At 34.3% G+C, this 17,217-nt stretch overlaps 2 protein-coding genes across 2 annotated transcripts; both read left to right on the top strand.

The window, feature by feature from the left end:
* Positions 1-2,172: 2,172 nt before the first annotated feature.
* Positions 2,173-5,199, top strand: LOC144559557 (homocysteine S-methyltransferase 2-like). The gene is made up of 7 exons (XM_078308620.1): positions 2,173-2,481; positions 3,616-3,672; positions 3,763-3,953; positions 4,051-4,180; positions 4,277-4,480; positions 4,573-4,644; positions 4,752-5,199. Exons 1-7 carry the CDS (start codon positions 2,305-2,307, stop codon positions 4,893-4,895), a joined length of 975 nt encoding a protein of 324 aa, XP_078164746.1. The 5' UTR covers positions 2,173-2,304; the 3' UTR covers positions 4,896-5,199.
* Positions 5,200-6,663: 1,464 nt separating this feature from the next.
* On the top strand, positions 6,664-9,740 carry LOC144559501 (Protein kinase superfamily protein). The gene is made up of 6 exons (XM_078308531.1): positions 6,664-6,823; positions 6,928-7,041; positions 7,684-7,962; positions 8,257-8,370; positions 9,316-9,388; positions 9,479-9,740. Exons 1-6 carry the CDS (start codon positions 6,761-6,763, stop codon positions 9,514-9,516), a joined length of 681 nt encoding a protein of 226 aa, XP_078164657.1. The 5' UTR covers positions 6,664-6,760; the 3' UTR covers positions 9,517-9,740.
* The last annotated feature ends 7,477 nt before the right edge of the window (positions 9,741-17,217 follow it).

Below are 17,217 nucleotides of genomic sequence, written 5' to 3'. Positions count from 1 at the left end.
ATTTCATTTTTTTTGATATGCAATACTCTATTTCGTAAATATAATGAAAGAGAATAATAGAATAAGAAAGATCTGACAGTGGAATCTATTATTACAATTTTAAGAAATGGGTTGGCCAAACTTTTTGTGCTTTTTATTATTCAACACTTATATTTCGGTTAAATTTTTATCTAAACTTTGACTTCAATTTGTTAATTGGCTAAGAATAGTCCCACTGTAAATTGTGCCAAATAAATTTTTAATTAGCTTACTAAAAATATTTCAATGTTGTGTCAATCAATTTTATGATAGTAACATATTTTATAATAAATATAGTTATAGAGATTGAGTTGTAATTGTGTACCCGATAAGTTAATGAGTTTGAACCTGATTAACTATTTGAATCCGATTAGTGCCCTATCTTGACAGAAATTCTGGATCCGTCCCTGATAACGAGTCAAGACGAGCCAAGTCAATCATGAATCGATCTAAGCCAACTTGTTAACAGTTCATTCTTTTTATTATTAAAAACTTTAAAACTTACAAATTAAATTGATTTTATTTAAGAAAAAAACAGTTAAAAATAAAATGCACTAAAATATAGTCCGATCTTAAATTTATTTGATGATAGAGGAAGAACTTTACTTTTATATACATTCTCAAATGAAACTTTTGAAAAACTAACATTTGTCACTGATATGAAATGATTTTTTTAAAGGTATTTTACTGCGTAAATAAGTGAACCCCATTTTTTAGACACTTTTTTTTTATTTATATTGGAAGCCCGTAGGCGTCATTTTTGAGACACTACATATAATATCTCTGAAATAAACCGGAACGGGTGGGGTTACATTCATAATTGAACCCGCAACTGAGTTTTTAAAAATCAAATAACCCAGTTGTTAGCTTGCTCCTCCCGTAGAATATAAAAAAGCCTTACAAAAAAAGATATTGAATAAAATAAAATATAACATCTCTGGGATAGTCTATCTTGGATTTGAGAGTACACAGTAGATTTTCTGGAATATTGAATAAAAAAAATTATAGCATCTCTGGGATATTGAATCAAAAAAATAAGCTCCAGTAAATTTTCTAGGTCCAGCCCTCATGCAGCAAAAGTTTTTTTTTTTGAGATATGCCCGTAGGCCCCACACACTCACACATCTTCCAGCCTTTGGCTGAGATCGAATCCACATCTCTCAAAGGAGAGTGGGGTGTCTTTACCAACTGCGCTACGCAGTGGTGACCATGCAGTCACAATGAAGTAGTGAACAGGGTGTACATTTTTCACTCCGAGGAGGGGGTCCCGCATGATCTTACAGTTGGAGAAAAGTTGTGCACCGCGTGCCTTTACTTTCACGGATTTGGAGTGTGAATTGTGCAGTTGTAACTTGTGAACAGCCCCTCCGAATCCGAATTTTTTTGATAAACCATAATTAAGAAAAAGATTTTTAAGTTACAACTGCACAATTCACACTTAAAATGACGGAGAAGAAGAAATTTATAAGATTAAGTTTTTTGAATTTATGTTAGACTGAGGGGGAGAGAAGATGATCTATAGCAAAAAGAAAAGACAATAAAACGTGACTTTACAGTTGCCGCACCGACGCACCCAAAAAATAAAAATTGGTGAGAAATTGTTAAGACCGGAGGGCTCCTCCGGTCTTGAGAAAAGGCAAAATTTGAGACCGGAGGGCTCCTCCGATCTTCTGTTTTTTGGTGAGAAAAAAAAAAGTGAAAAAAAAAAAAATGAGTCGCTGCACGATACGCCGCACCACCATCAATAAAAAAGGTGTGAAAAATATGAAAAATTGTTAAGACCGGAGGGCTCCTCCGGTCTCGAGAAAATGCAGAATTTGAGACCGGAGGACTCCTCCGGTCCTTCTGGTATATCAAAAATATTTTCTTAATTATGGTTTATCAAAAAAATCCTCCGAATCCGATACTCTCATCTCATTTGTCCCAAAATTCAAAATATTTACAGAGATTACCTCGTGGTAGGGCCGGACCCAGAGTCCCGAGCATCCCAAATTCCAATTCTTTCCGTAACTAAAACTACACCCGTTCTAGTAGACCATTTAAGTTCTACATTCATTGTGCCACATTGATTGTGGTCCACATTCAGTAAAGCGGAGGCTACAAGAAAAGATCCGGCCTGGATTGGAATTCATGCTATTTGCTATCAACACCAAGTGGGCATCTTGGCGCTATAAACTGGGAATGGAGAGGAGCTCGAAGAGACTAAGCAGTTGCGGCGCTATCATCAATTACTCATTCCTCTATCCGAAAAAAAGAGAACGGTAATCAAAATCAGACACCCAGGAGATGGATCAGACGGCTGAGAAGAAGAGTAATGTGGTAGAGGAGTTGCTCAAGGAGAATGGAGGATGGGCGGTGATAGACGGTGGATTGGCGACTGAGCTGGAAACCAACGGTGCTGATATCAAGGATGCGCTCTGGAGCTCCAAGTGCCTCTTCTCCTGTCCTGAACTTATTAGAAAGGTACTTCTTTGTTCAAGTCCCTTTTTTTTTTCTTAGAGTAAGGATTTTTGTATAGGTTAATCATCATCTTGATATAACATTTTGAGTTACTTTTCGTGAAATACTTTGAATTTATTATTTAATCTTGTGTTTTTCTGTCGTATGCATGAGTATTTTATGTGTTTCTTCTCAACATTGATAATCTATGAACTTAGGTTGATGAAGATTGTGGATTTCATCGATTATTGTAATAGAGATTCCTCAACATAAATATAAACGAATAAATATGTATTTATTCTTTTTGTTCAATTGATAATGGAATTTTTGGGGAAACGTGCTCTCAACTAATTAATTGTTTTTTTTTTTACGGTTGTCGGTAAACTCAACTAATTAATTGTTATTATCATGCATCTCACTATCTATTATTTAAGTTAAATAAACAGTATTTTGCCTTTGACTCTGTTTGAGACCGAATCGTCTGCTCCCGGGGGGCAGGAAATTCCTGTCCCCAGAGTCACTGCGGGGTGGGACTGGTTACTGTTTAAGGGTTTAACTATTGTTACTGTTTTTAAATGGGGCCCCACCCGGAGAGACTCTGGGAGCAGGAATTTCCTGCCCCCGGGGGGCAGACGATTCGGTCTTTGTTTGTTTACATATAAATGTTCTTAGTACTGTCTGAGGTGTGCAGATGTTGAAAACAACATTGCTCTCAAAAATCAACAAACAAAAATAAATAAACAGTATTTTGCCTTTGACTTTGAATCAGAACAGTCATTCCCTTGACTTTTACTCTATCTTTGTCAATGCCTTGATTTTGAATCAGAACAGTTTAGCAGCCACATTTTGGAGAAACAAAAGTCATACAACACACAAAGAAAAAAAGAGAACTACAACTACATCAAATGCTGAAAAATTGATAATTCCCTAAAAATTACCTAACTACAGTACTAGCTTGGTACACAGCCCTGTTGCATCTCATGCATTATTGTTCCCTTTTAAGAAACCTAATACTAATCCATAACTTTAACACTTCAAACACCAAGTACATAACAAAAGAAAGAAAAAGAACAGACACTCTTGCATTGTCTTAACCTTAGAATACTGAATTTCTGTAAATTAGAGTATTTAATTAGTGCTTCTACTTTTTTAATACAGGTCCATCTGGACTATCTGGAGGCTGGTGCAAGCATCCTGATCACCTGTTCATATCAGGTACTATTAATTTTGAACATTTCACCGTCAAATCAAAGATGAAATCACATTTGAATGCACACCACTTGCAAAAATGGTCATGTACTGTAGGCTACAATTCAAGGGTTTTTGTCAAGAGGCTTCTCGCAAGATCAAAGTGAAGCATTGTTGCGTAAAAGTGTGGAACTTGCACTTGAAGCAAGAGACATATATCTCAAAAAGTGCCCCAAGAAGCGCCAAATCCTGATAGCTGCTTCTGTTGGTAGTTATGGAGCTTATTTGGCTGATGGCTCTGAATACAGGTACCATCTGATACATGCATAACTTTAGCCATAGTACTATTGATATATATCTTCGGCACTTGATACATAGTGATTTCTAATTCTGATGTGAATGCAGTGGTGATTATGGCAAGTATGTTACCTTGGAAACTCTAAAAGAATTCCATAGACGAAGGCTTCAGGTTCTGGCTGAAGCGGGTCCCGACTTGATTGCATTTGAAACAATTCCTAACAAAACAGAGACACAGGTAACACTTGGAGTTCATTTTGATGTCTTTTCTGTTGTAACTAAATTAGGAATGTTTTTAATGATGGAAGTGTTAATTTGTTCTATGCAACTTTAGGCATACGTGGAACTGTTGAAGGAATGCGAAATAGAGACACCAGCATGGTTTGCCTTTAACTCGAAGGATGGGGTGAATGTAGTGAGTGGCGATTCTTTGGAAGAGTGTGGTTCAATTGCTGATTCTTGCCAGAATTGTGTTGCAATTGGAATCAATTGCACACCTCCTAGATTTATTCATGATTTGATTATTTCCATGACTGAGGTACTCTCAAATTGTCCTTTGTTCATTCAAAGTACCATTCAAAGTACTGCTGTGCAACAGAAACTGATTAAACTTATTGTCCCTAAATTTAGGTAACCAAAAAACCAATTTTGATTTATCCAAATAGCGGTGAGAGCTATGATCCACTGAAAAAGGAGTGGGTGGTAAGTCTAATAATATTCTTTCATTGAACAAAATTCAAAATTTAAAAAAAATTCTGCATGAGTCCATCATGCTGATTATGTGACATTATTCTTTGTTATATTTGCAGAAATCAAACGGAGTTTCAGATGAAGATTTTGTATCATTTGTTAATGTATGGCATGAAGCAGGAGCATCTCTTATAGGTGGCTGTTGCCGAACGACTCCTGACACTATCAGAGCAATTTCTAGGGCTCTCAAAGGAGGTGTTTGAATTAGTGATTTTTTTTTCTTTGTTTTAAATTAAAATCATTTTGTTAGGTCCAATTACTTGTGGAAGGATGATATATTTTTCATTTCTTTCTAAACACCTACTCTGTATTAGTTGTTTTTTGAGTAAAGGTTGAAGGTCAAGCCGCTTAACTATATTTTAATATCCACAAGTAATTCTTTCGAACCTGTACCTCCTATTGTAGCAGAGGGTATTTACCTTTGTCACTAGACCAAAGGGTGGCTATAACTTTATGCTAGTTGTTGTCTGTTGGTATGGATTATAAGACGTTAAGATATTTTGGATTTGCTGATTTTTTACCTGGTCAAGAGGAGGTTTCCTGGTGAAGACTGAAGAGTTCTTTGTATAATACTAGAATAGATCCATGTTGCATTTTAATTTGATAGAATCCACCTTACATTGCTAAAGTTCTCCACCTGGCCAGGTTCCAGAAAAATAATGAAAACATTGGAAGTCGAAATGTCAAACTCCACAAAAAAACTCCACTTTAAAACCATCGGTAATAAAAATTTATGCGAGGGTGAGGATGAGCTAAGATTACCGGGAGATGGTTATTGCTTGAGGCCAATTAAACAAATTAGGGTTATGCCATGGGTATTTTCCTGAGATAGAAAGATAGAGATTAGTATTTTAATTTTCATTTAATGTCTATCCACGAACTTTTACATATTTGTTTGGTCTAATTTATAGCATAAGTTAATTGAATTTAATGTTTATTGACAGAAGATAACAAAAAAGTTAACTGGGGGGGGGGGGGGGGGGGGGGGGGGGGGGTGGGTTGGTAATCTTACAGTCCTATCCCATTTTATAGAGCATAAATTAATGGTCTTATCTAAAAGTTAAAATAACTATGAGGTAATAGAAAATTATATTAATAACCCCAAAGTGTCTCGACGACGTGTCATCTGTAGTAATATCAAGGTTCTAAATAACAATTATTGCATCATCACTTTTAAGATTCAAAAAAGTTATAGCGCAACTATTGCGCAACAATATCTAGCTATTTAGAATCATGATAAAAGAAAAAACGATTAATAGCGTCATACTTTTGAGATCCGAAAAGCTATAGCGCAACTATAGATCTATTTAGAATCCTGAGTAATATTCGAAAGCTTTTGGAAAAGACACCAAAATCTCTTCTTCTTCTTTTAAGTGATGCCCTTAGGCGCAAGACACTTCTCATTTCTCAAATTTAGGTTCAGATAACTTATTAGGCCCTTTATACAGCTTCGCCAAGAGGCCCATGGACTAACATATGTATTAGATACTGAACTGGGCTTTAGGCTCTTATCTAGCTAATAATGTTTATTAGACTGCGCTACTTCTCTGCCTCCAGCGGTCCTAGAATCCAAGCCCCTCTCCCGCCTCCCTCTTGCTCCAGACGAAAACCCTAGAATCCGTTTCGTACCAAGTACCGGACTGAGTACAATATGAGTTGGCAAATTTCCACCCGGATGATTGAAATCCGGTGCCTATTTAGACATAGGGATCTGTTTTGAGATTCGCGCTTAAGCTAAAAAACGGTCCGGATTTAATAATTGTAGCTGCGGTACCGAGGTGATCCGAATTCAAAACCGTAGCTCCCTTCCCCGATACCAAATTCCACCAGACATAATATATCTTTTTAGATCCGAACCGTCCGATCAGAATCCGCACGAACCTTAAATGACCCCCGTGCATTCCAGAGCCGGATTGGCCCGGATTCTGATCGAACGGTCCGGCTTAAACAGAAATATTCTGTTATGCACTGGACACGAAGTCAATTGTCTCTACCCCTATACGCACTGAACACAAAATCACAAACCCTAAACCTCAATCCACTCTCCCAGTAGTACGCGCTTGAACGCATGGACACGTGTCAGTCAGGCACGGCGGATTTGGGTGTCTTAATCAAGCAGGGTGCAGAAGCTGTTGTTACCCATCTCGAGTTCTTCTAGTAACTTTTGATTGAAGTTCCCATTTTCTCGGGGTTTCTTCGAAATAATATTTGTTTTTTGTTTTACTGTTTTTACAGAGGGTTTTTCTATCAAGTTTTGTTGGGCGCAAGTGCATAATCAAGGAGAGATTCTCTAAGAAGTACAGGCATCCGATTTTGGATTCAAAGCTCACTCTCAAGCGCCTGAATGCGGTCTGTATTGATTGGTTTTTCGTTTAATTATAATCATATATCCAGTTTTGGTTTCAGTGGGGCATTTATCAATTCAATTTAAGTTGTCTCATCTTAGGGGAAGCAATTAATTGTAATCAGTAATTATACTGGTAAGCTGATGCTAAAAGACACAATATTCCCATCTTTTTTCCAGTACAAAAGGAAATGAGATATTTGCAAATTTCGTTTGATACTTTTCTAATATTGCAAAAATCATGCTAGATATTAATTCTATTTGTGAGTAGCACATGAACATTTTCTGGATGGTTTACAAATAGCACTCAAGTGTCAAACCATAGCTGAAGTCGAGGAAAAAAGGACTTGTTATCCTGTCTCTGAATTTCTTTATTATCAGTTCGTTCTTACTTATGGTTCCACATGTTGATGAGCTCAACTTAATCTGGGTGCATATCAGAGCATGGATAAAGTTGTTAGTGTTTAATTTAGGGTGTTCTTTTCAAATATATCGCACATTGCCAGATCCTACTTGTACTTTAAGAAATAGGTCTTATTTGCGACCACAGTAAAATATTGGGTGTAATTTGGAAAAGGGGCCCAATGATGAGTATATATTACTGTTGCTATAGAGATAGCTCATGGTGGTTTCATGATACTGTACAGGAGGCACGCTGCATGACTAAAGCCAGACGGCTTGGTGTTGTAACTCCTGTTTTATATGGTGTCGACTCAGTGCACCATACCTTAACCTTTGAATTCATTGAAGGTCGTTCAGTGAAGGATGTACTACTGGAATTTGGGTCCAATGGTGTTATTGAAGAAAGGCTGTATGATATCGCTACCCAAATCGGGACTGCAATTGCGAAATTACATGACGGGGGCCTTGTTCATGGCGATCTAACCACGTCGAATATGATTGTTAAGGAAGGCACCAATCAAGTGGTTAGGCATTTAGTTTTTCATTTCTGTAGTATATAACTTGTTGATAGGTTCTTTTTTAAACTGCACTCGACATTTTTTAATTCAGTTATAACTAGCGCCTGACATTTCATTGATAGTTGCAAATGACACCTGACCACTAACACTAAAGTTAAATTATATAAAGTGAACAATGGTTAACCTGATTTTCTTCATTTGACTTGACCAAAATACTTCCAATCGATCAAGTCTTAATAGAGATCCTATTTAATTGGTTTTTTCTTGAATTGGATTTAGACAAAATGAGTGATGATGCAGGTGTTGATTGATTTTGGACTGAGCTTCACATCCACTCTACCAGAGGATAAAGCAGTGGATCTCTATGTACTGGAGAGGGCTCTTCTTTCTATGCATTCTTCCTGTGGTGACGTGGTATATTCTTAATTTTCTTTTCCATTTCTATTTTCCTTTTATTGGTTGGTTCTCTTTTCCCTTTTCCCTTCCTTCTCCTTTTCTCCTTTCCCAGGAAATAATATTGTACCCCGAAATTCAACCTAGAGGAAGGCAGAATCAAAGGCTCATGGAGATGAGCAAGCAATTCTTGTATTTATAAATTGTGAAGTAGTTATCTATTGTGAAACCGATGATGTTGTTATTGGAGGAATAAGTTGAGTTTGACAATAAAGTTGGCATGTCCTATTGCTGATTCTACAGCTCCAGTCCTCACCTGTAACACCATCAATTTTTGTTGGTACACTGAAAAAAGTGCCTGTTTTGGCCAAAAATTTCAGCTTACCATATAAAACTTTTATCCACGGTTTCTGGGTTCACAGTTATGACCCTACTGGTAAACTTAAGCCAGTTGAGGAGACCCAATTCATTGGGATTTAAGTGGTGGGGTCTGGGTCAGGACTTCTGGACCTATGGTCTGGTCAGCTTGAGCCTGACTTGACCTGTTCAGCTCTTTTTGTTGAAATAAAAGGCTTAACTTATGCATTATCCCAAAAGGTTTTATTTTATTATATAAAAAAAAATGTAATATACTCCCAAAACCAACATTTTGGTAAGCAACTGTGTCAGTGAATAAGGCTTAACTCAAATAGGTTGGTGGTTTGGATGGGGCCATTATTTCTCGACCCTTTTGTTGGTACAGGTTAGATTTCATCTCTTTTGTAAATTTAGAAGAAAAGGTTCTGTTCTGGTTTGTCGCCTTTCCATCCTCTACTTGGTACTCGATAATATGAGCATTGACTGGTACCAATTGAAAATTAGATTCATTCTGGTAATGCACCTCATTCTCTTTTGCTCTGTTTCCTTGACCTATAGGTAAATTTCTGACAAAAGAAGCCTTGTGTGTTTATTTTTTTCTTTTAATAGATGGAGAAAATTCTAGCAGCATATAGGAAGGCTTCAAAACAGTGGTCAGCAACAATGAATAAGCTTGCTCAGGGTAAAGATAAGGGACAGTTTTGTATACTATCTGTTTTTCTCTTATTTCTTTTGCGCGTGATACTTAATTTATCTGTTTTACTTTATACAGTGAGACAGCGAGGCCGCAAGCGAACTATGGTTGGGTGAAATTGCAACTGCCAACAGCTGTTCAAGTATTTCTTTGTTATGCTATTTGTTCTGTTATGCATGATTGCATTTAGTAAGTCCATTTACTGCCTACTTCTCTGTTTGAATTTATTTAGTTGAATATTTGCTTAGGATTATCTCAACCAGAGAACATATTGTCTAGGTAACTTGTACTTTGTAAATGACGTATCATATTGTGGTGCACGTTCTGCTTAACTTGGAAATATCTTTTCTGATATACTTGAACTAAATTCAATTGTATATCTGCAAAAATGGAGATTGTTCGATTAGGATATAACTTCATGATTTTGGTGCTTTTCTACAACATGGATTGAAACTCAAAAAGGCTGGCTGACATTTAGGTTCCCATTTGAACTGAAGACAAAGCCCAATTTCCACTATCATAAGGCCCATAAACCATTTATCTTATAATTTTTATCTAAATGCTAACCATCCTATGAGAAGCATTTAATGATAAATTGAATTTTCTAGTTTCCGTTCATGACCAAGCTCACCCAAAGAGATATTTTTGTGATTAATATTAAAATCTTTCACTATTATATTGTCATCATCAAAAAAAAAATAATACTGCAATTATTGTTCTTTACATTACTAACTTGGCAAGCTAAGAATTTCTCTAGTTTTGTTCGGCTCTATTGTTGATATAGTTGCACTTCATAGTCTCATAGAAATTTTGTTGACACTTATGTAGATGATTGACTTTACAAGTTGGATTAGCACCTATTGCACACGTTTGTAACTACCTAAAGAAATTTGACTATAGATCTGTTCTGAAAAACAATCTTACAATAGTTGATGGTTATTATTTTTTACTCTCTATTTTTATATTGTCTAAAGAGTCTAGCGAGCCATCTCTGGAGCGAGCTAAAATATTAGCCTCACAAATTACCTCAAGAGAAATACACACTTCTAAATGCTCTGGCAATATACTTATTTAGTAAAAATTAATCTAAGAGAAATAAAATATTTATACGCTCTTGAAATGTACTTATTTAGTAATTTCGGTTATTATGAAGGCACTCTGATATGTAAGGTTCACCAAATCGGAAACAAAATACTGCTATGGGGTTCACCGTGGCAGTAGCTAAAGAACCCCCAAAAATAGAATCATTGAACTAGGTCATAATGAAATACAGCACGAGAAGTAATGTGGTGGGAGGAAGATGGTACAAGAAGTAATGCAAAAATGGCCATGGTAAAAAGTAGTTCAATTCTTTTTTCTAGTACCAGTCTCATGTTACTTGCAATTAATGTATGCCATCACCACGTCCTGATAAATCCATAGGTTTTTCTCAAAAAATAAAAATAAATCCATAGGCGTGTTGATTGATAACACTTTGATCTGATATTAACGCCAGGATTTTGGGCCCCATTTCTCCTTTACTGACACCTCTCCAGTCTCCAGTCCTTTGAAAGTGACAGTCTTCAGTCTTTGATATCTTCTCCACAGGCCAAGCATGCATGCATGCATCCATTCCTGATCTCCTGTGGCACTTTTGTGTGTAACCTTCAGTATGCTCTCAAATGACCCCATTTTTTTAAATTTTTTTTTATAGTAATTATGCATACTATTTTTCTATTCTTCTATATATATAAAGAAATCTAAAGTGTCCCTATACTTTTCACAAAATTTTAAACAAGTGACATCCATATATACTTCCAAAGCTATTAAATTTAAGTTATTGTCTATAGTATGTACTCACAAAACTTGCCCCTGTTTGGAAAATTTTCGGCTCCATTTTTCGTTGTCCCAACTTTCTTGCTAAGTGCTATAACCAACATTGACTTACAATTTAACACGTCATACCATAGAAAATCTGTAAAAAATCATATAAACTAAAACATTTCGTGAAGTTTACATAAAATATTAACATTTGTTCGCTAAAACTAGCAATATAATTTTTTTGTTTTCGGAGTCGAGTACAACCTGTGACTCTCTTGAATAATAATAATAAAAAAAAAGCTTGTGACTCTCAAGTATGTAGCAATGTCAGCCTTGCAAAATATTTTTTTAGTTTAAAAGTGCCTTTTTAGTAATTTTCCTGGATCCCTATTTCCGTTTAAAATCCAGCAGTAGAGTTTACTGCCAAATAAACCTGATCATAATGGTATCAGGTCTGTCAAAAAAAGAGAGTTTACTGTCAAATAGAAATTTCAGAAGAAAAAAAAAGAGTTTACTGTCACGTAGACACATATATAGTTGTGGACTCGTGTCACAGAGAACTGGCAAGCGCATTTATGTGGGGACAAAAGGAGAGGAATTACATAGGGATGCAAGCAAAAGAGAAAACAGAGGAAAAGGGTTTGAGGACTGTTACACTATACTTAAAGCGTACATAAATGCAGATGTATATCTAACAAAGATCAATGCCAAAGATTACAAAGTTGCTTTGAGAGGCTCAGTGCTTCTCCCAATGACAAGAGATCTAACTAAGAGTTTAATGAAAATGAAGAAAATGACGTGGCTAGAAAGTTTAATTTTTAATAAGCAGAGAGAGATGATAATACAAAGCTATATATAGTACAGTGTGGTCACGCATAAGGTTGAATTACATTCTTATCATGAGACCGTTAAAGAATTGAAAGCAATGTTAGATTGCAGAGAAGGTTACAAAGCTGCAAAAGCAAAAGATAAATTAGGCAGAGAGAGAGAGGGGCTTTGAGGCTTGCCTCAAATAACGATCAAAGATCTGGTTTGACTACTCGGACCCACACTTCATCATTTCGTTTTCTTCTTCAAAAATATTTCACATATTCGCATTTGACCTTGAGGAATAAAATGGGGTGCAATTATATATATACCTTATTTACCCTTAAATATATAATCCCTTAGCTCATATATATCAACACTATTATGCCAATTTCGGTACTTGGGTCAACATGATGTCTATATCATATATACAATTAATTAGCAGGGGCCAGCGTGGAAAGCCTGATACGTACGGTGGATATTTTATTATACAATGATAAATAATTTAATATTAGTGTACTTGATGGCCCAAAGCAAGCTTTTATAGGTAATATAATATATAAGAGTTTGAACTCTTGAAGTTTGAACACAAAGCTCAATGGTGGTCAAGGTCTTTGACGGCTTGCATGGGAGCTTGACCCATGCACCAAAACTATGCATTAGTGCCAACCTTGTACTTTGCACTACCTATATGCCTCTAATTAGAATATTAACTTATTAAATGAGATAATTGTTTGGACACCCCGGTTAAGTCAACATGTTAATTACTACCCACAAAGGTGACTAGCTAGCAAAGGAATGTACATTCCGAATGTGTATAATTATTTTTCGCTTGAAACAATTGTAGTAATTTACAAATAGATATCTGCATGTACATGTTATGTGTGATCAATGTACAAAATATTTTATTGAGGCACAATCATGTACATTTCATTATATTTTTACTTTTATTTATAACTCTCTGACTAAAAATTAGAGGTTCTATTTCCACCAGAATGAACAAATATAATTCCGACAATAATTGAAAACTCCACGGTGATCTATTTTTCTATATATTTTTTTTTTCAATTCTTCCCCTTTACGATATATAAGAATGAATGTCAAATATTTTGTATCTTTAAACAAAGATTAATTAATATGCCTGAATTTCATCAAGTTTTCCCATTAGTACGTAAAAGTGCACAACAAACCAATATATATACAGCATGCAAAACTTGTCATTGTTGTACCTGTCGAGAAAGGTCGCTAGATATATATATGACCCATATATATATCCCTGATTTCAATAAAATCATTGGGCTATCCCACTTTGTTTAAAAGAAAAAAAAATATATAGATGACCCTTATTATATCTTTATCTTGTGGCATATTTTATACACTATTTACGGCCTTACAAAACATTGGTAAAATATAATATAATTTCATAGCACATAATCGAATATAGTTATTACATCTCATTGAATATTATATAATTTCATAGCACATAATTATATATTATATATATTTTTTTTTAACTTTTTGCAGAAAAAAAAAGTTACTACATCTCATTGGAAAAAAAAAATCATACTGTAGCAAAACACCATTACATCGTTGAACGCTAAACCGTAAAACCATTTCATTAAAAAACATCAAACGATCCAATGAACCATAGCTAGTAAAGATATTATTAATTAATTAGTATCACATTTTTAACATATTTGATTCTGATGGGGACGATACTATTTGTATATTTTCCACTGATGATTACATCGTTGAACAACGTAAAACATTTCATTGAAAAACATCAAACAATCCAATGAACCATACCACAAATCGCATAATTATGTTTTTTTAGGTCCTTGCTTTCCGAACCACAAGTTTAGCACAGTGGCGCGAGTACCCTCCGTTGAATCATAGTATCCGTTGAGCATACGTGTAATATAATTTTGAATTATGTACTGTCATATATGATTGTCTAACTAAAGTGATATATAAAGATTAAGAATATTTGATAATCTATGTATTTATTAAGGTGTAGTCCATAAATGTGTAGACATATACAAAAAAATTTAAATTATTAATGGACTGATTATGAGATTTGTAATTACAAAAAACCACATATACAAAGTAGATCAAACAATTTCCAGAGCATTGTGCGGGCCACACAAATGACAGAGTAGGCCACACTCTTCAATCTGGAAATTACAGATCTAGTTGGTTGAATTCCGAGAGTTGTACGAGCCACACAAAACGTTGCTAATTCAAGAAAGTTGGTTCTTGCGTAATATGACTGGTTATTGTGCGGGCCACACAAACAACAACAAAAATGTTTCCTTATTTAAATAGATTGGTCCACAAGTTACAAGACATCATAAAAAAAAAGGCACAAAATCTAAACAGTAGCTATAAAGACACAAAATTAGCTTTTTATATTAAAATATATATTTTTTATTAGAATATTACAAACGAAACATCAATTCTACGGTTTGACTCAAATTTTGTTTGAATTTTTCGTTTTGTCTATTAAAATATTATAAACATTCGGTATAATATATGTTCCATATATATTAATGTTAGAAATGTATGTTTTTTGTTTTTTGATTGATTACGACCGCTGAATTATTTAGTGAAAGTGAGCATACATTTTGCTGAATACTCTAACGAAAATATTATTTCTGAAAATTTACAAAATTAATGTCATTTTTTTAATTTTTATTTGTTATGTTAATAATAAAAAATTTAGTATTTAATTTCTAAATAAGACGTAATTGTTTGATATTTTGATAATCAAAACACAATTTGACCTACTCCACACTATCTCTCTAAGAAAAAGATACAAATTTGATTTCAAACATAATATCTAAAACATAAAAGATGTTAAATTGATGTTTTTCCTTTCCCATCGATTCCCCATCTGGAACCAAACAAGTGTCAATAATATGGAGCTTCGGAACATAGTTCATATTAAAAACATATAACCCATGATTGGCTCAACAAAGACATCACATTATTGAAATTACAAGCATGCAATTGAGGGAATCTACATACCCGTATCCTGCTCCAGTGCCCAAGGTGATTTGTCAGGTTTCTACTATAAAAGCAGTGATTACGTTCGTCAGTTTTAAGTAAATAAAAAACATACATCATGAATCGTCCATCAGATACTTTTTAAATCTCAAGGTAATTAATGGACGACCGAGATTACAATGTCGTTTTTGTTTTGTATCCGTACAAATTTGCCAAGTCTTGATGCACGTCCTTTTATGATGATAACCTCCCCTCTATTCTTGTTTTTTTTTTTTTCATCGAGAAAATATTCCCTGCAGCAGTAGGCGGGCCATTCAATCAAACTCGTCCACGTTGATTTTTCTAAAATAAAGTTCTACGTCTGTTATTTATTTTTTAATAATATGGGCATGATGTCCTTTTTCTTTTGTTTTGTCGATGTTTTCGGCGCATTGGTTATGTAAAAACTTAATTTGTCAGTGTAGTTAGCGCAAATCAGATCTCCTAGAAAGTCATGCAATTTCTTGCTCTGTTTTGTGGGTAAATTAATCAGATTTCATAGGAAGTCATGCAATTTCTTGCCCTGTATTGTCATATTTTAAAAAATTCTATGATCTTTGTAAATCATGCAGTATTTTGTGAAGGGTTTTGAACGGAATTTTATTCAAAGTTCGATTATATACATTCAGTTGTTGAGATGGATTTATAATTGCACAAATCTAAATTGTCTTCTAAATCTAAATGGTCTGTACAAATTGTGAAGCGAATCCAACTATTTAGGCCATCTTTTGAATAAGGCTCTGTATGAAGTCCTTAAACCTACCTGAATATTTTTTTTTATTGATTTACGCTTCAAATCAGTGGACATATATTGTTGATGCGAAAAGATAAATTGACATATAATCAAATTTGTGTGTTCAATAAATGTGACAATCACGGGAACTAGCATTATAATTTGTTTACTGGACAAACTACTACATCACTAATATAGTGATGATAAAATAGATTACTAAGATTAGGCAATAAATTTAATATAATTTGAGAATTATTTGACCACTTGTGAAAAATCTACACATTAGTTTTTCAATATGTTTGATGAATGACAAATTATTTTTTAAATTCAACAAACTGAATCTATGCTCTATCTAGAATTATCGAATATTTCAATATTTTTTATATTATTAAGTTAATCGTTAGAGTTGTTTAATAGATTTGGGGTAAATTTCATTGTAAGTCACTAAACTTTGTTCTTTGTTATGAATTGGTTGCTCAAGTTTGATTTGTTCCTCCATAACCACTGAACTTTTAATTTGTTTCAATCAAGTCATCCTATAACTTTTTCATACAAAAATTTAATAAAATATAACTTTTCCGTTAAAATTTTGGACATAATGAACATATTCAGTTATATTTTGAACGTAATGAGAATATTCCGTTTATATTTTGGACAGAAAAGTTACAGGGTGACTTGATTGGAACAAATTAAAAGCTCAATGGCTATGGAGGAACAAATCAAACTTGAGTGACTAATTTGTGACAAAGGACAAAGTTTAGTGACTTCCAGTGAAATTTAACCATATATAGATTTGTTATAATATAATTTGTATACGTGAAGATTGTCTATAAAATAAAACTCTAAAAATTAAATCAGTTAAGCAAAAAACTCACTTATTATAAATGAAATAGCGTTTGATCAGGTGTAGAACTAGAAAATTTTGAAATAGAGTTTTAACCACTAGGTTATAACTAAACATATGTTATTTATTGAAGGTAGCTAGACTATATACAAAATTTATAAAAAAATAAAATTCAATTAAATTCTTATACGTATAATTAAAAATTTAAAATTATAGGAATAATTTAGTCACCTTTAACTAAGTCTTAGATCTGCCCCATGTGACTAGAATAGGTCTACTGTGTGAAGATTCATGTTATGGCTTCAGCCTTCAGCCTTCATGTCATAAAAATTTGCACCGAAGTACCCAACCCATGCTTGGTCCTTTACTTGAGTTACGAAAGAGAATTAGAATAAAAAATCAAGAATAGTAGTCTTTGTGACTACGATGCGTGAACTTAGCTAGGTAAGGTAGTACAAACTCTTATTTTTTTTCACATCCAAAGATAGGGGCATGTTGGTCCTTAAAAACAAGCACCGATATGGCACAAACTAGGTTTGGTCAAGTGCCTCCACAAAATCAAACCAGCATAGAAATTGACGACAAACC

The sequence above is a fragment of the Carex rostrata genome, chromosome 9 (genome assembly GCF_964058835.1).
Source record: "Carex rostrata chromosome 9, lpCarRost1.2, whole genome shotgun sequence".
NCBI lineage: Eukaryota > Viridiplantae > Streptophyta > Magnoliopsida > Poales > Cyperaceae > Carex > Carex rostrata.
The sequence above is the reverse complement of the archived record's forward strand: the minus strand, read 5'-3'. Positions and strand labels throughout refer to the sequence as shown.

Excerpts from the sequence above, each read along its gene's own strand:
- LOC144559557 (XM_078308620.1), top strand. The coding sequence starts at position 2,305 with ATGGATCAGACGGCTGAGAAGAAGAGTAATGTGGTAGAGGAGTTGCTC. Across the intron at positions 3,954-4,050 it reads GCTGATGGCTCTGAATACAG|TGGTGATTATGGCAAGTATG; the intron begins GTACCATCTGAT and ends ATGTGAATGCAG. Across the intron at positions 4,181-4,276 it reads CTAACAAAACAGAGACACAG|GCATACGTGGAACTGTTGAA; the intron begins GTAACACTTGGA and ends ATGCAACTTTAG.
- LOC144559501 (XM_078308531.1), top strand. The coding sequence starts at position 6,761 with ATGGACACGTGTCAGTCAGGCACGGCGGATTTGGGTGTCTTAATCAAG. Across the intron at positions 7,042-7,683 it reads CTCTCAAGCGCCTGAATGCG|GAGGCACGCTGCATGACTAA; the intron begins GTCTGTATTGAT and ends GATACTGTACAG. Across the intron at positions 7,963-8,256 it reads AGGAAGGCACCAATCAAGTG|GTGTTGATTGATTTTGGACT; the intron begins GTTAGGCATTTA and ends GTGATGATGCAG.